General features: G+C 42.7%; 1 protein-coding gene across 8 annotated transcripts in view; it reads right to left on the bottom strand.

The window, feature by feature from the left end:
• IKZF2 (IKAROS family zinc finger 2) overlaps positions 1-7,192 on the bottom strand; it is a 107,714-nt gene extending 100,522 nt beyond the window's left edge. For 3 of the 8 annotated variants that reach the window (XM_077919352.1, XM_077919367.1, XM_077919380.1), the window contains exons 1-3: positions 5,482-5,632; positions 3,931-3,979; positions 3,266-3,370 (exon numbers count right to left, since the gene is read on the bottom strand). In XM_077919352.1, the coding sequence (XP_077775478.1) occupies positions 3,266-3,370; positions 3,931-3,979; positions 5,482-5,484 (157 nt within the window). In that variant the 5' untranslated portion in view covers positions 5,485-5,632. The other 5 variants (XM_077919369.1, XM_077919375.1, XM_077919355.1 and 2 more) reach the window with 4 other exon arrangements.
• Between the last annotated feature and the right edge of the window lie 9,879 nt (positions 7,193-17,071).

Below are 17,071 nucleotides of genomic sequence, written 5' to 3'. Positions count from 1 at the left end.
GTGTGTGTGTGTGTGTGTGTGTGTTATGCAAAAATCATGATGAAAGAAAAACCGTTAATGCAGCCAGTGCCTCCACATAGCTCCATCCTTATTTCAGACATTGTGATAAATCAATATATTGTGATGTTTAGCTGGATATATATCACAATGTTGAAAACCACATATCGTCCAGTCCTGCCAGCGACACAGTGTATCAGAATGTATCGTTGTATCAATGTATCATGCATCAAAATGTACTCAGCAAGCATCCTGTCTTCTAGTGTCTTGATAGTTCTACATGCCATTATATTTTGTTTTAAACATATTTTGGGAGAAAGTAGGATAGAATTTCAAACAATTCATTTCTAAATATGAAGTTGAGAAAACAAAAATAGCAGCAGCAAAGAAGCCAGTTGAAGGACTCTCTGGAGACCTTGCTTCAGATGGAACAGATTTTTAGGGATCTGACAGGCATACGCAAGCCCTGCCACCTAGCTGGTTTTAACACAGATTCACAGAATTGTAGAGTTGGAAGGGGCTCTGAGGATCATCTAGTCCACCCCCTGCAATGCAGGAATATGCAGCTGTCCCACATGGGGATTGAACTGCAACCTTGGTGTTACCAGCACCACACTCTAACCAGCTGAGCTATCCAGGGCATCTTCTCCAAAGAAAATGGAGAAGAACTATTGAAATAACAACGGGAGAAAGAAAGTACCTACAGTAAACCCTGCAGAGAACCCCAGTCACAACTTGGTTGCAATTACATTTCTACTGAACAGGAATAGAGCACATGTCCTGCAGGTGTGAGGTCCCAGTTGAATTCCCAACACCCTCCAGGTTACAGAGCGGGGAAACCCCCTGGCCAGAGGATGTGGAGAGCCGTTGCCAGAAGACAAGACTGATCTAGATGGATCAACAATCTCACAACAAGGAAGCTCTTCTGTTCATAGGTCCTACCAAAAATAAGTAACAAAGTCCATAGGTTCAAACTTTTTTTTTTTTTTTGCAAAATAAACAGGAACTGTTCTGTCACCGCTGCTTAAAAACTTGACTCAAAATGTATTTCAATGTACCAAGCACCTCATCGAAAGATTTTTCATAAAATAAATGACAGGAGATTTAATTAAAACCACATAGGAAGCCCTCTCCACACATTTTGGGGCTATCCACTCCCACAGAGAAGGACTGGTGTACTGTGCACGTGTGCACATAGACACACACCAATACACACTCACACACACAAATATGCTGCTTTCATCAGAACTCCAATCCATGGACACAAATTGCTGTTGATAAACCTGAAGAAGTTACAAATGCTCAGAGCTTTAGAAACTGGTGGCCCTTTCTATCTCGTGATGACAGGAGGCAACAACTCAGGTATGCTCCACTTCAATGGCCCCTCCTGAACTCCATCCCCTTGGCCTTTCCCCTGCCGCATAAACTGAGCCCCTGGTGCCCATGGTAGTGGAAATGCAGGCGTGGGAATTCAAAAGATCTGTGGTGCTGCTGTGCGCACAGCACCCTCTGCATGTTCCACACTGGCAACAGGATCTCTGGTGCAGGTGGCTGGGGCGCCTGGAATCCGTGGAAGATTCCAGTGAAGGTCTCAGAATAAACTGCTTTGAGGTTCAAACCCCAAGTCCTCTGTATTCAGGCAAAAGCCCTGCTGCTTGGCAACAGAATTGGGTCTGTATTCACAGGCCAAGTCAGAGGCACAAAGATCTATCCCCACCCCCCATCCACCATCCTGGAACAGCCATCTATTTTAAATCTAGACAAAATTATGCATTGTACTTGCTGGTTTAGGTTAACAGGGTAGCACAGGGTAACAGCTGAATTTAGATGATAACATTCTAAGAAAGAGCAACTGCCCGATTTCAATATGTTCATTTTCACCCAACAATTAAAAGTGTACTCTTCTGCATGCCTACTCAGAAGCCAGTCTCACTGAGTTCAGTGAAGCTTACTCCCAAGTAAGTGTTCACTGAACTGCAGCCTAATTTGGGCAAGAATTCCTGTCGACATAATAAAACAGGAGTTTTCTTTCTCATCATTGATAAAAAAAGAAAGAAAAAAATGAAGGAAGTGAGCAGTAAAGTTTCATAGCTCAATAAAATGCATATCTGAACCCCAATTCCACAGGTTTGGAATTGTCCAAATGTCTGAATTATGAGAAGCTACCATATAAAGTTCAGTTCAGAGTACCAGCAATCGTATTCTTTTGCAACGTATATATAATAATTGGATATTTCATAGTAACTCTCAATTTAAAAGGCTCATAAAACCTGTGCATAACCTCCCTGAGGACAGGAAAAAAGCCCGAGGGTAACACCTTCCTCTCAGCCAGGGGTGATATGAAGATCATACTTTATTATTACAACAAGTTCATTCTCAAAGCTTCACCTTCCTAGCAGAGCATTATTTGCAAAAAATAAAAATCCACTTTGCAGGAATCCCCAAGCAAATGCACAGTAACAGTGGGCAGATGGAAAACAAAGTAGTAAATTCAAGTTTCTCAGTTTTAGAGGTCCATTAAGACATTCCAATCAACATCAAAAGCAACCCACAATCCTTAAAAAAATAAAATCCTCTCATGCAATTACATCCGGTGGATATTTAATACTCTAAAGGTATGGCGTATTCGCAAACTTAAAGCGGTCTTGAAACACATTATTTCCCTCAAAGAATTATGGGCACTGCAGTTTACCCCTCAGAGAATTACAATTCCCAGCAGCTCTTAATAAACTACAGCACCCAGAATTCTTTGAGGGCCGAGGGACACGTGCTTCCAATGTGCTTTAAAGGCATAGTGTGTATGAAGGATGAGTCTAAGTTAAAAAGTTTAAAGTGGTTCAACAATTAGAAAGCTATTACAAATAATACCAATTCAGAGGCAGTGAGAGGAAGACACAACAGCCACAGAGAATAGGGTTGGGGGTTTGTCAAGCCTTCAGTCATTCAGCTCACTGAATATAGCTTTAGAATATTCTTGGCTCTTTGTCTTCATTTTGCCTTTGCTTTGGAATCATGCCTAAAAACTGTTTCGATCACAAAAGAAACTAGCAAAGCCTAGGTTTTTCCTACCTGGTTCAGATAAGTCCAACCCCCCCCCCCCCCGCCATCCTGGGATAACTGAGACTGGCAATCAAGCTCAGATTTAGACAAGACATCAGCATGAAGTACAACAAATCTGTTGTGTCCTCTCTTCTTGCATTTGCAAACTATGTAGATCGAACAAGATTGATAAACCTGCTAGGCAAAAGCTGTATGAAAGGTGACTTACTGCTTGTCATGTGACTTGGTGAGGTATGCTGCCCATTGGGTGTGCTTGAGGTGAGGTCAATTGCCATATTGGAGTGATCCCTTTCGGGCGAAAGTTCATTGTCACCTATTCCATAGAAGAAAACCTTCTATCAGTTTCACAGAGGAAAATTGACATTTGTGTTCAAGTAAGAACATGTGCTTGCGAAGGGGAGGGGAGATTATTTTTGAAAGCTCAGTTCCCAGCATGATTAGATTCTTCCACAGCTTAGGAAGGGTCATTTTCCACGGCAAAATATATTAGCTGCTGCTCTGGGACAGATATCACTCTGTACGCCCACCCCTTTTCATGTCATACTCAGTTACTTGACTTTGCATAGTATGTATAATTTTAAAAGCAGAATATGTCATCCCACAGGGAAGCATTAAAAACATATGGAGTACAAACATGAAAAAGTTACAGTCCACCCTGCTTCCCTTCAATGCACAGATCCAAAGCATATATGCAGTTACACTGAAGTGCCCAATATTTAGTATTTATTTAGTATTTAGTATTAGTATTTTAGTATTTAGTATTTAGTATTAAGAGTCACCCAACCCATGCTGTCTTGAATTCAATAAGAAAACAAAGAACATTGTGGCCCCTAAGCAGCAAAAGACACGAAAGAAAATAAAAGCAATACTTACATGGCATGTATCCATCAGTAGCCTCTGCTTCCATAGTCAAAGTGCAGTGCTGCAAGGCAAAAAGTACACTGTCAAAGTTGCCCTCGCTCTGTCAGTTATTAAACATCTGGACTCCTAAGCCATTTGCCCATTTTCTGCTGCTGCTGCTATCAATTTAATCAGTGTTTGAGCAGCACAAGTGTCTCTGCCTAGAATCCTCCTGCAGGCATCCAAGTGTTGAGGCAGGTAGAAAACTTTAAATGCCAGAAACAAACCTGTGCAGAAGAAAGAAAGTGGGAGGGAAACAGACACACACCTGAATCACTGTTTCCCTGTTTCTAAAGAAGTCCTGTTTGTGTCGGGTGTATTTCAACGAAGATGCCAATGCTTTATCAGTAAACAGCCTTCTATTCTTCAGTCCACAGTGTACTTGCTAGTAAGTCTGACTGAACTCAGGGGGTCTTAACTGCCAAGTGAGAACTTTGGGATACTGAGCTGAACGTCTTGTGGGATGCCGGCACCGCAAGGTTTCCTGCACCGCAGTTGTTCCGTGGTGTCCTCGGCTTCAGAACAAGTAGGTGAGTCCATACTTTTTAAAAGCAGAGTTGCAGCAACTATTTTACCCAGGGTCCAGTTCATTCTAACTTATCTATTCTAGCCAACCCTGGAGCCCCTTCCAAAATACTTTCAGACCACATGCTCTATACTGTAGTAATCTCAAAAAGTTTCTTGAAGCACTTTACTAGCAGAGAACAAGCTATTACTTTCCAGAAACCTAAGTCACTGTATTAGATGACGCCCACTAGCTCAAGACTTGATTAAAAATAAAATGAAATGAAAAGGTTGGTCATCATCACCATATCATTTTAAGAGGAAACTTTAAAATGAAGGGTGTGTGTGGAAATAATGGCAAAAGAAGAGTTTCAATTTTTCCTCTCAGTCCCCAGCTCCCTTTTGCCTTTAGTTTCAAAACTCCTGCTACACCAAGCAGTTAAATTATTCACAATGAGCCATTTCTGTATTGATCGCCAAGTATATTTAGACCCAGCTCCTGGAATTTCTCCATTACTTACTGGAAAACAGGCAGCTTCATTTCTTGTCTCCTAAACCACTTCCCTTCACCTCATCCCCCTCTTTTTTTTTTTAATAAATAAATAAGATATACACTTTTCTCTGCCTTCTTCCCCCACTCTGCAAACTGCAGATCAAATTCCTAAGACACTCAGTATACATAACGCTTACATTTCAACAGGCAAAGCTGCCATCCAACTGATGCTTGCCTACATGGCTTTAATAATGATGATAATAAATATAACACACGAGCTCTAAATGCTTGAGCAGAAGAGCCGTCCCCTCCTGCCTCTTCAAAATTACCTTATCTTCCCTTTCCTGCAGGTAACACGCTCGGGAACAAGGGTTGGGGGGGGGGGGAGTTGTCTGAAAACAACAAGCTTTTGGTGGGGTGATGAGATACTATCCCAGGCAATGAGATGGGAAGAAAGGAAAGGAACTATACAGGGTGGGGGAGGAGAGAGAGAAAAAGTTCTAGGATTAAAATAAAAGTTTGTTCACCATTTCTGGCTTCTGGTGGCAGCTTCTAACCCCTCCTCCCTGCCAAGAGCGAAGAGACAGAGGGGATTATGGTGCACTGGAGGTAGAGGCAAGATGGGGAAGCGTTTTGAAATAATCCAGCCCCTTCTCCTCCTCCTCCTCTTCTTCTTCTTCCCCCTCCCTCTCGCCTCCCCGCCTCCAGAGTTCAAGGGAAGAGGAAGAAAACTTACAGGTAGGTCACATTCAGAGCAAGTGGATCGGTGGGGAAACCAAGCAGAAGGAAGGAGAAAGGAGCGCCTCTCTCTCTCTCTCCCTCTCTGTCCTCCCCACCCACCTTCTTTCCTCCCCCTTCCCCAGGATGGTCTTGTTGGAATGGCACGTACTTTCAGGAAAGATGAAGAACAAAAAGGAGAGAGAGAGAGAGGTCAGCCAAAGCGACAAGCAATGCGATTAACTAGACGAGAGAAAACTTGATCCACCGGTTCCTTAAGAATCGGGGGGGGGGGGGATCTTGGAGGAAAAGAAAGGGGGTGCTTGGAAGGCGTGGATCAGGGAGTTTTAAAAGGGAAAGGGAACCAAGCAGCAAGAAACCAAGGCCAGCTTCACAAGAACTGTTTTTTGGCCCTGGGCGAAATAAAGAGATCTTAATTTCATCTCTCTCTCTTTCCCGAGTCCATAGCAGAACCTGTCAAAGTAATTTAAGCCCTGCGTTTTCAAATGCAATGTGTGCCATGCCATAAAACCCTGCGTTTGCGTTCAAAGAAATCTTTAATCGTGGGTTTCCTTGCATGCATCTTGCATGGGAGACAGTTGCAAACGGTGACAAGCCCCTGTCAGTTTCAAAGAATGAGGGCGGGGGGGGGGGAAGGACTGACTCATCAATTGAGCACCCAAGAAAGCAGATTCCTTGCTTTAATAAACAAAACAAAACAAAAAAACCCCTGACTTATGCCTTAATAGATATTGCCTTTGTGGTCTCTTGAATCGCTCGATCTACAATGAAGAAGAATGTTTTGAAAAATCATCACCATACAGCTCTCTTCGCCTTCCTGCACCACTATAAATATTTGCGGGGGGGGGGGCGAGGAGCGGGTAAAAACAGCAACAAGTCATTTGACTCCCGGGGCTCCGGAGATGCTCCATTATTACGCGTTGCTCTGACAGACCTTCCTCCCCTTTCCGGCCCTCGCCTTTGCCAAACACAGACACACACAAACACACACAAGATGCACAGAAGACAGAGGTCGCGTTTTGCACACAGATTTTGCAGAGCTGCTCTTGCCCCCCCCCCCTCCAACCAAAATAAGCACCCCCAGCAAAGATTTACCTCAGCAGCAGAGCATGTTGCAAATCAGTTCCATCACCCTTGTTTGTTTGTTTTGTTAATGAGCTTCTTTAAGCCCCCCCTTTTCCCCCTCCCTCCCTCCCTTTCTTTCCTTTCCTTTCCTCCTCTCCTCCTGCGCGTAACGCTCCTATGTTTGCGCGCCGCAGTTGGTTATGGAAACTAAGGCAGTGGATCTGTAGCTAAGGGTAATCCTGCGTGGTTTTTTTTTTTTACTTCCTCCATCTTCAGAGAGCAGGGTTAGCCTGGGACAGCTGGTCAAACCCCGAGAAACCGATCCCGGGAACTCGGGCGCGCACAGGCGCAGCTGCACACCTCCTCCCGGCGCACATCTCTCGCCAGGCGCCGGCGAGGGAGGAGACGGGGAGCGAGAGCGCGTGGCCGGGCGCTCCGCGGAGCCGCTCAGCAGACTCGGCAATCGATTGCAGGACAAGGGCTCAGCTGCTGCTGCTGCTGCTGCTCCCGCCGCCCGCGCCTCGGCCAGCCGGCTCCTCCGGCACCCAGAGGTGCCGGGCAGATCGCGGAGCCTCCTTGGCCAGGCGCGGCCTCCATCTCTCTTTCCCCACCTCCCTCCAGGAGGAAAGCAAGAGCAGCCCGGCCAAGGGGGCCGGGATAAAAGTTGCTGGGGGTTTGGCTTCCTTCCTGCCTAGCAGGGCTTTGGAGACAGGTGCCTCCTATTTCGGAGCAAGGGTTTCCCCCCCCCCTCCTCCAGCTGATTCTAGGAAGCCAACAAAGAAAGAAACAAGCAAATTGCGTGCGTATTTGTTGGTTGTGTGTGTGTGTTGCATGGAAAACCCAGCATCTCATGATGGGGGGGGGGGGTATTTTTATTTTTACTTTATGCATTTATATCCCACCTTTTCCTCCAAGGAGTTCAAGTTGGTATACATAGTTTTTCACCTCCCCACAACAACCCTGAGAGGTAGATTGGGCTGAAAGGCAGGGACTGGCAAGGTAACCCAGTGAGTTTCACAGCAGAGCAGAGATTCAAGCCCTGGTCTCCCAGCTTCCTAGTCCAGCACTCCAACCACTGCACCACGCTGCTCAATCTCAGAGGCACCCTCCTTTTAGTACTTCTGCTGTTCAAGTGGTAACTGGCAATAAAAATGGGGAAAATGGGTGCATTTGTAGTTGCTGTGCATCAGTCGTCAGAGCATGTCTCCTCAGAAATCAGCCCCTTTGTGTTAAATTGGGTTTACTCCTGGGAAAATGTGCATAGGATTTCAGCAGCTGCCTTTGCTGGGAAACAGGAATTCTCATTAGGCCTAAAACATTTAACTGAGTATATTGGTTAGATTAATCAATTTTAATTTGTTGGATTAATTTGGCCTCCAGTTCTTGATTGAAAAATACTATTAATCCAAGTATTTTTAAAAATTGCAGAGGGCAAGCACCAGTTTTAAAAAGCTTTCTTCCATTTATCTTACTTAGGAGATTATGCCTCTTATTTCTTATTATTCATTACAATTATATCCTGTTTACAAGTCCTTCCAAGGCAGCTGACAAGAAACATTACAGTGAATTTTTAAAATTACACAATCAACAGTACACTAGAGTGTGTTGAACTATGACCTGGGAGACCAGGATTCAAATCCCCGCTCTGCCAGGACGCTCCCTGTGTGCTCCTGGGTCAGTCAGTGCCTCAGCCTAACTTAGCAGAGTAAGGAGAAGATCCATGTGTAGGAGCAACAGCTAAGTTTGTACGTCCTATGACATGTAAATCATTTTAAAGCAAATTATGTTACTTCACATTATGTTACTTCAGAACTATTGATCCCGCAACTCGGGATTTGGATCAGCTAAGATAACTGTAATTGGGTGGTAAAGGGACCCCTGACCATTAGGTCCAGTCGCGGATGACTGGGGTTGCGGTGCTCATCTAGCTTTATTGGCCAAGGGAGCCGGCATTTGTCCGGGTCATGTGGCCAGCATGACTGAGCTGCTTCTGCAAACCAGAGCAGAGCACGGAAACTCTGTTTACCTTCCCGCTGGAACGGTACCTATTTATCTACTTGCACTTTGACATGCTTTCGAACTGCTAGGTGGGCAGGAGCAGGGAGCAAGCAACGGGAGCTTACCCCATCGTGGGGATTCGAACCGCCAACCTTCTGATCGGCAAGTCCTAGGTTCTGTGGTTTAACCCACAGCGCCACCTGCATTTTGTGATAGGCCATCACAAAACTTGCCTTGGACACAGGTCTAGAAAAAGAAAAGTGTAGAGGCCTTCCTCGCAGGACTGATGCCAAAGCTACAATCCTAAATATTCCTATTTGGAAGGATGTCCTTCTGAAGTCAAGGGGACTTACTTTAAATTAAGTATAATTAGGCTCAGGATGCAAATGAGATGAGTAAATTTATGCAACTGCTTAGAATATTTGAAATGAGATAGAATATGAATATAAATACATAAAAGACACACACATACAGTGCTTTTTAAAACCAAAATGCTCTCAGAAATTGTTCTGGAAATTCTCATTTGTGAATGTCAATGTGAAATATTAACCAGGTATTTTCTGAGTGCTCTCTTGTTTATTAAACTTTTGACGTGCAAGTATACTGCATTTCAATATTTGATATTTGAGTGTTGATACTTGGCAGTATTTGATAGCTGACATGCAACAACATTAAATATTTGACATTAATGGTGGATCATACATCATCATGGCTTTCAGGCTTTCTATCATCACATAGCACTTTCTCCACAGACGTGTCTGTCAAGGAACACCTATGCATTTCTTGAATGCTGCTCTATGTTCTTTTGTTTTTGTTTTTCTAAAAAAAAAGTCTGCAAGTAGGAAACCAGTGAGGAAGGTACTAATTGTGCTAGAACCTTTCAACTCTCACCTGAAACTGGCATCATCCACTTCACTACTTCAGGGCTTTATAACATACTCTGCCACATATGTAGATCTGGCCTTAACTGGGTCAAGGTGTTGCCTGAAGCTCATAGGAAGCTGCCTTCTACGGAGTCAGACCATCTTGCCCAGTATTGTCTACACGGACTCCAGCATTTTATGCAGGTCTTTCTAATTCTACCTGGAGATGCTGGGGCTTGAACCCGGGACCTTTGGCTTACAAGGCAGATGCTCACCCTCAGAGCCGTGGCCCTTCCCCACATGCAGTCCCAGAGAATCTACGTAATGAAACACAAGAGGAGACAGCTGGAATAAAGTCAGAAAGAACTTCAGAATAAATATGACCAAATGTATGCTAATATAAGAACCTACTCTGTGGCAGGAATGGTGGTAGAAAGAACATATTTTAGGGTCACAACTGCACAGAGCTGTCCTGAACACGACAATGAGTGGTGAGGTCTGCTTAAAATCTTCTTGGCAGATAGTATCTTAGCAAAGGCGTGAATCCAAGGGACTGTAAAACCTAGATTGAAAAAATGGTTCGAAATTTCCAACCTCCTTGAAGTTTTCAGGCTGCTCCTAAAGCCTGATGACCGTAGCAACTAATGTCTAGTCACAAATATCCCCTGTGAATGCTTGAGTAGCTGGCAACTCAATTCCAGAAATGTTTGAAGGGTGCGTTTTATCTAGATCAGTGTTGAGACTGCCACTCATATCAGCACAGGATTTAGGGTGGTGCGGGTGGTTTCTCCACACAAGTTGCACAGCTGAAGTTCCATAAAAAAGCAACTATACCAAAAAGAATTATTGTGAAAATAAGAAATACTTAGGGGGGCACCAAAGTTTGTATTCATTCGTGGTGCCATATTACTACCCCTGGTCACATCATCCCTAAACTCTTGGCCATGCTGGCTGAAGTTGATGGAAGCTGAAGTTCAATAGCATTTGGATTACATTACAAGCTCTCCTCCCTGCTCTAAACTTCCTTCAGTCCACCTTCTGTCGCAGTTTGGGTGCTGAAACAGGGCTGGATGCATTCCCACAGTGGCTGCACTTTATTCTCTGTACTAGACAATGTAAAACTATATAGGCCTTAATAATCTGTACATTAATCTCTCCCACCCCCACATTATATACTCCTTATAAAGTATTCCATTTTTATGTTTATATGCAGCAGTATCAGTAAAAATACCTATAAAGACAATAATGAGCCTCCTTAATATTTCCTGAGCCTGTCTTATTAATTTTTAAGTTGATGCTATACAATGCAATAATTGTTTTCTATTACTATAAATCATTATTTTCATTGAAACCGTTGGCAGCTTGGAAATGTATGTATTTCATTTAGATAGGCAGATATACAGAGAGAGACGCTAGTATCGAAAGGTTATTTTTATCTTTCCAATCACATTTTTGTCTTAAGAGAGAAGAAAGTTTCCTATAATTGTATGGGAATTTCCCACAGCATACAAGTGAATGAGGAAGCCCTGGTATATACAGAGTTCTGTGCACATGATCAGTCAATATGAGAAGACTGTTTGAAAAGTTACCGGTAATCTTCAAAAATCCACTTATTGCAGGGTATTCCGCTTAACTGCAAAAAAGTGCTGCATTTTAATAAAATGTGTTGTTAATTTTTATACTTCACAATGACCAGGAGCCAAGTTTTCCTGGAGAAATAATAAAGGTTGTGTTGCTGTTATGTTGCATTTGATTTTTGCAATAATGGATATTCTTATTTTTAATCGGCCATGAGGGACAAGAGTCTCAGGAGCACACACAGTCAGCCGCATGAATCCAAGTGCCTTGTCCATGTCCACACCAACCAAAATTCATCCAAAAACCAGTACTAAATTCTATATACCTCTTGAGATTATGCTGTAAGAGCAGAATCAAGCTACCTGTGGGAGCAAGTGATGTTATCCTCAAAATGTCACAGAAGGACACCATTGGTTCAACCTCCTCCTGAGGCCAGACTTTAAAAGGCCCCATGTACCTGAAAAAGCTCCACCGGATGACACAGCGAGGAGACCACGGAAACAGCAACTGTCATTGAGAAGGCTCAATAATGACCACTCACTAGTTTTCCTCCACTTGGGTTCAAGCCATTTCTCAGCTCCTTTCATTGCCCTCAGCTCTGGCTAATAAATAAATAAATTATTAAATAGCTATTAAAAATACTGAACCACAACCTTTTAAATCTGCATTTTAATTTTCATAGTGAAGCATTGGATTCATTTAGTGTGACACTAGATGGAGGAGTGGTTCATATCTTTTGTTATGAGCTTGCATATTTGTTATGAGCTTGCATATTAAACTTGCTCTTAATACTTCATAGATTATAAGGCAGGAAAAGTTCTGTCATCACCAGGCCTTAAAGAACTTCTGGAGAAAACCACTCACCTCTAGTACAATGGAAGACCACTGTTGGAAGTATTTAAGGCTGTACTGTACTGCCTATATGATAATCTGAGTTTAGTCTGTTTGGGTTTGTCAAAGCTTGTTCTATATAATAGAAAGAAAGTTTGCAACAGTGTGGCTAGAAAACTTGGAATTCAGTCAATGAACCGTCTTGTCACTTGGCATAACTATTGGAGCTGTAAGCATTGAAGTGGATCCCACTGCTACCACTAAAATGTGGCAAACACCCCCCCCCCTCCATAGACCCTACATACACTATAACCACCATGGATTATCTTATGGTTTTTGCATGATGTAAAACTTTGGAACCTGGAGACTCCGGAAAGGTGAACAAATAAGGATTTATTTTGCAGAACTAAGTTGGTATAACAAAATGATTTGTCAGGAGATAAAGTTCTTTTAGGAAACAGTTAACTAATAATTATACTGAAACTTGTGGATGTTACAGGCTTCTAAGAAAGTAGTAAACACACAGCTTCTGTTTAAACTTCAGTTGCTTGTTTAGTTATTACTCTTCAGTTAGATCAGAAGTTCCCAAACCTATTTGGCCTACTGCCCCGTAAAAAAATAATTACTCATAGCCCCCCTGGGCTAGGTGGACTAGGCCCCAGGATTAAAAACCCCTGCCGGCTCAGTCTGATCTGCCAAATAGGCAGGCAAGCCGCAATCCACTTCCTGGGTGAAGCCAAAAAGGGTTTTCCCAAGCCCAGGAAAACCCCTCGCCTCCAGCCGGATCCAGGGGAGGCATTGTCACCGTCCTGGCAGTAAGTGTTATTAAACAACAGGTGAAACATGCATGGATGTTTTTTTCAAAATTTTATTCTCTCTTTATGCTTCTACTGCCCCCCTATTCCCACAAAACCACAGGAAAGAAAGTAAATCAGTTTTTGTTTTCCCCAAATCAACATTAAAGGTACCTAAGACAAAAAAACAAAAACCGCTGGACCCATTTGTCTGAAATTTGGCAGGTTTCCTACCTAGTTCTACCTCTTTCACATATACTATTTTAATAGGTTAAAAAGAAGATTACTGGTAAGTGAATACTTTAGCCACCCCAGAACTGTGGAAGCCACTACAACTCTCCTTCTGCAATGTGGCAGGAAAAGAGCTCCCATGGCTTAAATTTTCATTATTTTCTTCCAAAAAAGAAAATAATGAAAGGTGGGGGAGATGAAAGGTGGCCGGCACAAAGAACCCCGGATTTCTTTTGTCTGTAATTTGGCAGGCTCTATTCACTCATGAGGGGCTACTATGTCTGCAAACATCAGCCAATCCTTTCTAAAAATTAATTTAAAAAAACCATAAACATTTCTATATTTTTCCTATATTGAATGGGTGAAGGAAGCATGGAGTGGAGCAGGAGCAAATCCTTAGGACATTTGTTCACAATGCATGCAGTTGTGTTGATTGTGGGTGATTAACACCTTTCCCTGTTTTGGCCCTGCAGATGGCACCCAGTTCAAGTAAGCCCGAAGAAGGCGGCATGAGCTGCTGGTAGTTAACTGGCATAAGAATATTCGCAATGTGGTCCTCTTTATTCTGATTGTTAGTCTTTTTCAGATTTACCATTTCAAGGTGAAAGCAATTTACATGATTTGTGTTTTCTCTACTTTCTCATATCCATTGCTGATATTTGGTTTACAACAATAACAATGCCCATGGAATTGCAAATATTTGCCACTAAGCAGGTAAAGTAATGCTAAGATTAAAAAGTAATCTAGATTTTTTTAGTTCTTAGTGGGACAGTGTTATTCTATGATAGATTTGCTTAAATAAATTTCAGATATTGCAGCTATGTCAGAATTATCATTAGAATTTCATTGTGGAGCTTAAAATTCTCAATTTGCAAAAGGTTTTCAACTAGAGACATATCCTTTACAGCTGTTTGCACTTTCTGAATGTAAGTGGCTATCATATCTGATCCAGACACACCGTCTTCTCCTGTTGCATGGTAACAATATTACTGAAATCACATTAGGCAACATGGTATGCGCTGCCGATGGCTATCCACCATGTATTGATTTTGGTATTTTAAAGCTTAGCTATGATTCTCAACATATAAAAAAACCCCTTGTGTCGTAGAGCGTTTCTGCTATAAATTGCTTTTATGTTAAAAAATAAGATTCACTCTGTAACAATGTTCTGGGATTTCCAAGACCGATCTTAGACAATCATGAAATTATTATTAGAATACAAATGTTCCAAGCATGATATCCAATCACCCATTGTTTTATTTTTATTTTTTGTTGTATTTCCAAAACAGCTTTCTGATCTGAATTGTTCCATTGATATATTTTGTTCATATCCTTGTAACCCAGACTTCTGCATGGTGTTTTTAGAGATATGAGGCAGTCGCGTTTTCTTTGGCCCCTTCCTCCCTCAGTCTGTTTATCCCCTCTGCTGATTTCTGATGTTGCAAATTACACTGATTGTCACAACTGACAACCTTTATAGCTGGGCGTGACTTGCTCTTGACTTCACCAGCATGATGGTTCAAGCAGGAATATTGTTGACAAACTATGACTCCCGCCCCCCAAAAACTTTAGAACCTGAAGAAATTTTATTTAATAAAAAGTTAAGAAATAAAATACATACATAAATAAAATGGTAAATTAAGAAATTGGAAAGCCATCACATATTTTTAAATGTTGCTGTACAATTGTAGAACCCAGTCAATATACATGGCCAACACTGAATTGCTTGAATAACTTATGTATCTCCCCAGTCCACTCCCTCCATTGTATTTGGCCCTATGGGGAATGTGTCTCTAGCCATATTTATCCTGTTGTAAGTTTTCTCAATCTTTTCATACACCAGAAATGTCCAAGATATTTCTTAACCTGACCTGAAAAGAAATATTTCCAGTTGGAATTCCAGAATTCACCAACCAAAATCATGTTGGCAGAAAGGGGTCATAGGAAGATAGGAAGCAGCCCTATAGTAAGACAGACTATTTGGCTTAGTGTTATGATTCTCCAAGGGACGTGGGTGGCACTGTGGGTAAAACCGCAGCGCCTAGGACTTGCCGATCGTCAGGTCGGCGGTTCGAATCCCTGCGGCGGGGTGCGCTCCCATTGCTCGGTCCCAGCGCCTGCCAACCTAGCAGTTCGAAAGCACCCCCGGGTGCAAGTAGATAAATAGGGACCGCTTACTAGCGGGAAGGTAAACGGCGTTCCGTGTGCTGCGCTGGCTCGCCAGATGCAGCTTGTCACGCTGGCCACGTGACCTGGAAGTGTCTGCGGACAGCGCTGGCCTATAGAGTGAGATGAGCGCACAACCCTGGAGTCTGTCAAGACTGGCCCGTACGGGCAGGGGTACCTTTACCTTTACCTATGATTCTCCACATGGACCAGCAGGCTCTCTCCAGAGATTCAGGCAGGAGCCCCTCCCAGCCTTACCTAAGGATGCCAGGGGTTGCGCGTGGGACCTTTTGCAACCCTGCCAACTAGTTTTATGTCTCATAGTTTTATGTATCAGCCTGTGTAGAGATGGAGGGGGAGTAGGGCAGGATGGGCCCATTAAAGTCTGGTCCATAACAGCTTTCAGAGGGGATGGAACAAATCCGTCTGGTCACATTCCCAGGTGGATTTTTAAGGGAATTAAGGAAAAAACCACCCTGCCTAAAAATATTCATTCAAAAAGATATATGTAAAAACAACTTAAGAAGTAGTCTGAGGGTGGCACACTGCTTCCACCCACCAACTCAAATTTCCCTTTAAACCAATTGCATATTCAGTGTTTACAAGGGGGCAGACATCTTTTCACCCCAAACAATTCCCCTTGGGAATAACAGAATGTCACCAAGAATCATTTACCATAGTTTGCTTTCTATCACCTTGTGAAAGCAGTCATGTTGCAGGCCACCCCAATCTCTGCCCAGCAGTTCCATGAGATTCCAGGGGTTCCCGGCGCTCACCCAAGGTCATGTTTCCATTGTGAATTCAGGGCACGGAGGAGGCTGTGGCTTTTTATGCTACACCTTGCCATGCTCCCTGGTCTCTCCATTGTAGCCTCTCCCTTCAGCAGCCAAGGTAGTCGGGAATCCCCTGCCCCAAGCAACCCGCATTTCCCCTCCGAGCACAGTCATGGGGGCCATCAACACTTTTTGTCCTGTTAATGCTTCTATTCCTTTCCTGGCTTGGAAAGGAAGCTTAGCCTGCATTTTTCCACTGGCCTGGAATCTTCCCTTCAATACTCCAAATAATACCTAGATCCCAACATTTATTAATTTCTTGGGGGGGGGTCTTCCTGCCCCCCAACCTTATAATAGGATTTTCCTATTTTAAATGTTGGGAAGTTATGCTAGTGTGCACATCAACAACACAAGTATGGTTAAGACACACAGATATTCGGGGGGCGGGATTTTAAAGTAATCCTGAAGACTGCTTAAAAATGATCTGGAACAGGGAAGATTTGGTTCTCTTGAATGTGCTGCTGCATAGATCTCTTTCAAAATTCTATAATTTTCTATAGTGAAAGTGATTGGGCAAATTCCAGTTGACATTAAACACTTTTATGTTCCATTGATTTCACTGGGAGTGATTTAAAATGTACTCAAATTTCCCATTGATGGGAAATGTGCTGAACTTTGAGTGAATTGTGCAAGGTGTTGTGCAAGCTGTTGCCTTGATAACTGAAGTTAGAAGACCCTTGTTTTCCTTTGTGTCCAGACATAGATCAAGTTCAACAAAAACTCTGGGCCATTTATTTATTTAATTTTTTAAAAAAGATTAATATATTTATTTTCACATAGAATCATAGAATTGCAGAGTTGGAAGGGACTCCAAGGGTCATCTAGTCCAACCCCCTGCAATGCAGGAAACTGGCATAGCAAAGTGGTGTACAACAAAGTTAAACACTATTAAAGCAATATCATAAATTCAATTAAAGCAGTTTGAAATATACAAAAAAAAAAATCACACAGTGCAGAAGTGATCTGTTTATTAATGATCAGTAATCCACAAATACTTGGGTGAACAGAACTATTATAAGA

Source organism: Podarcis muralis, chromosome 1 (genome assembly GCF_964188315.1).
Source record: "Podarcis muralis chromosome 1, rPodMur119.hap1.1, whole genome shotgun sequence".
NCBI classification, from domain to species: domain Eukaryota; kingdom Metazoa; phylum Chordata; class Lepidosauria; order Squamata; family Lacertidae; genus Podarcis; species Podarcis muralis.
The sequence above is the reverse complement of the archived record's forward strand: the minus strand, read 5'-3'. Positions and strand labels throughout refer to the sequence as shown.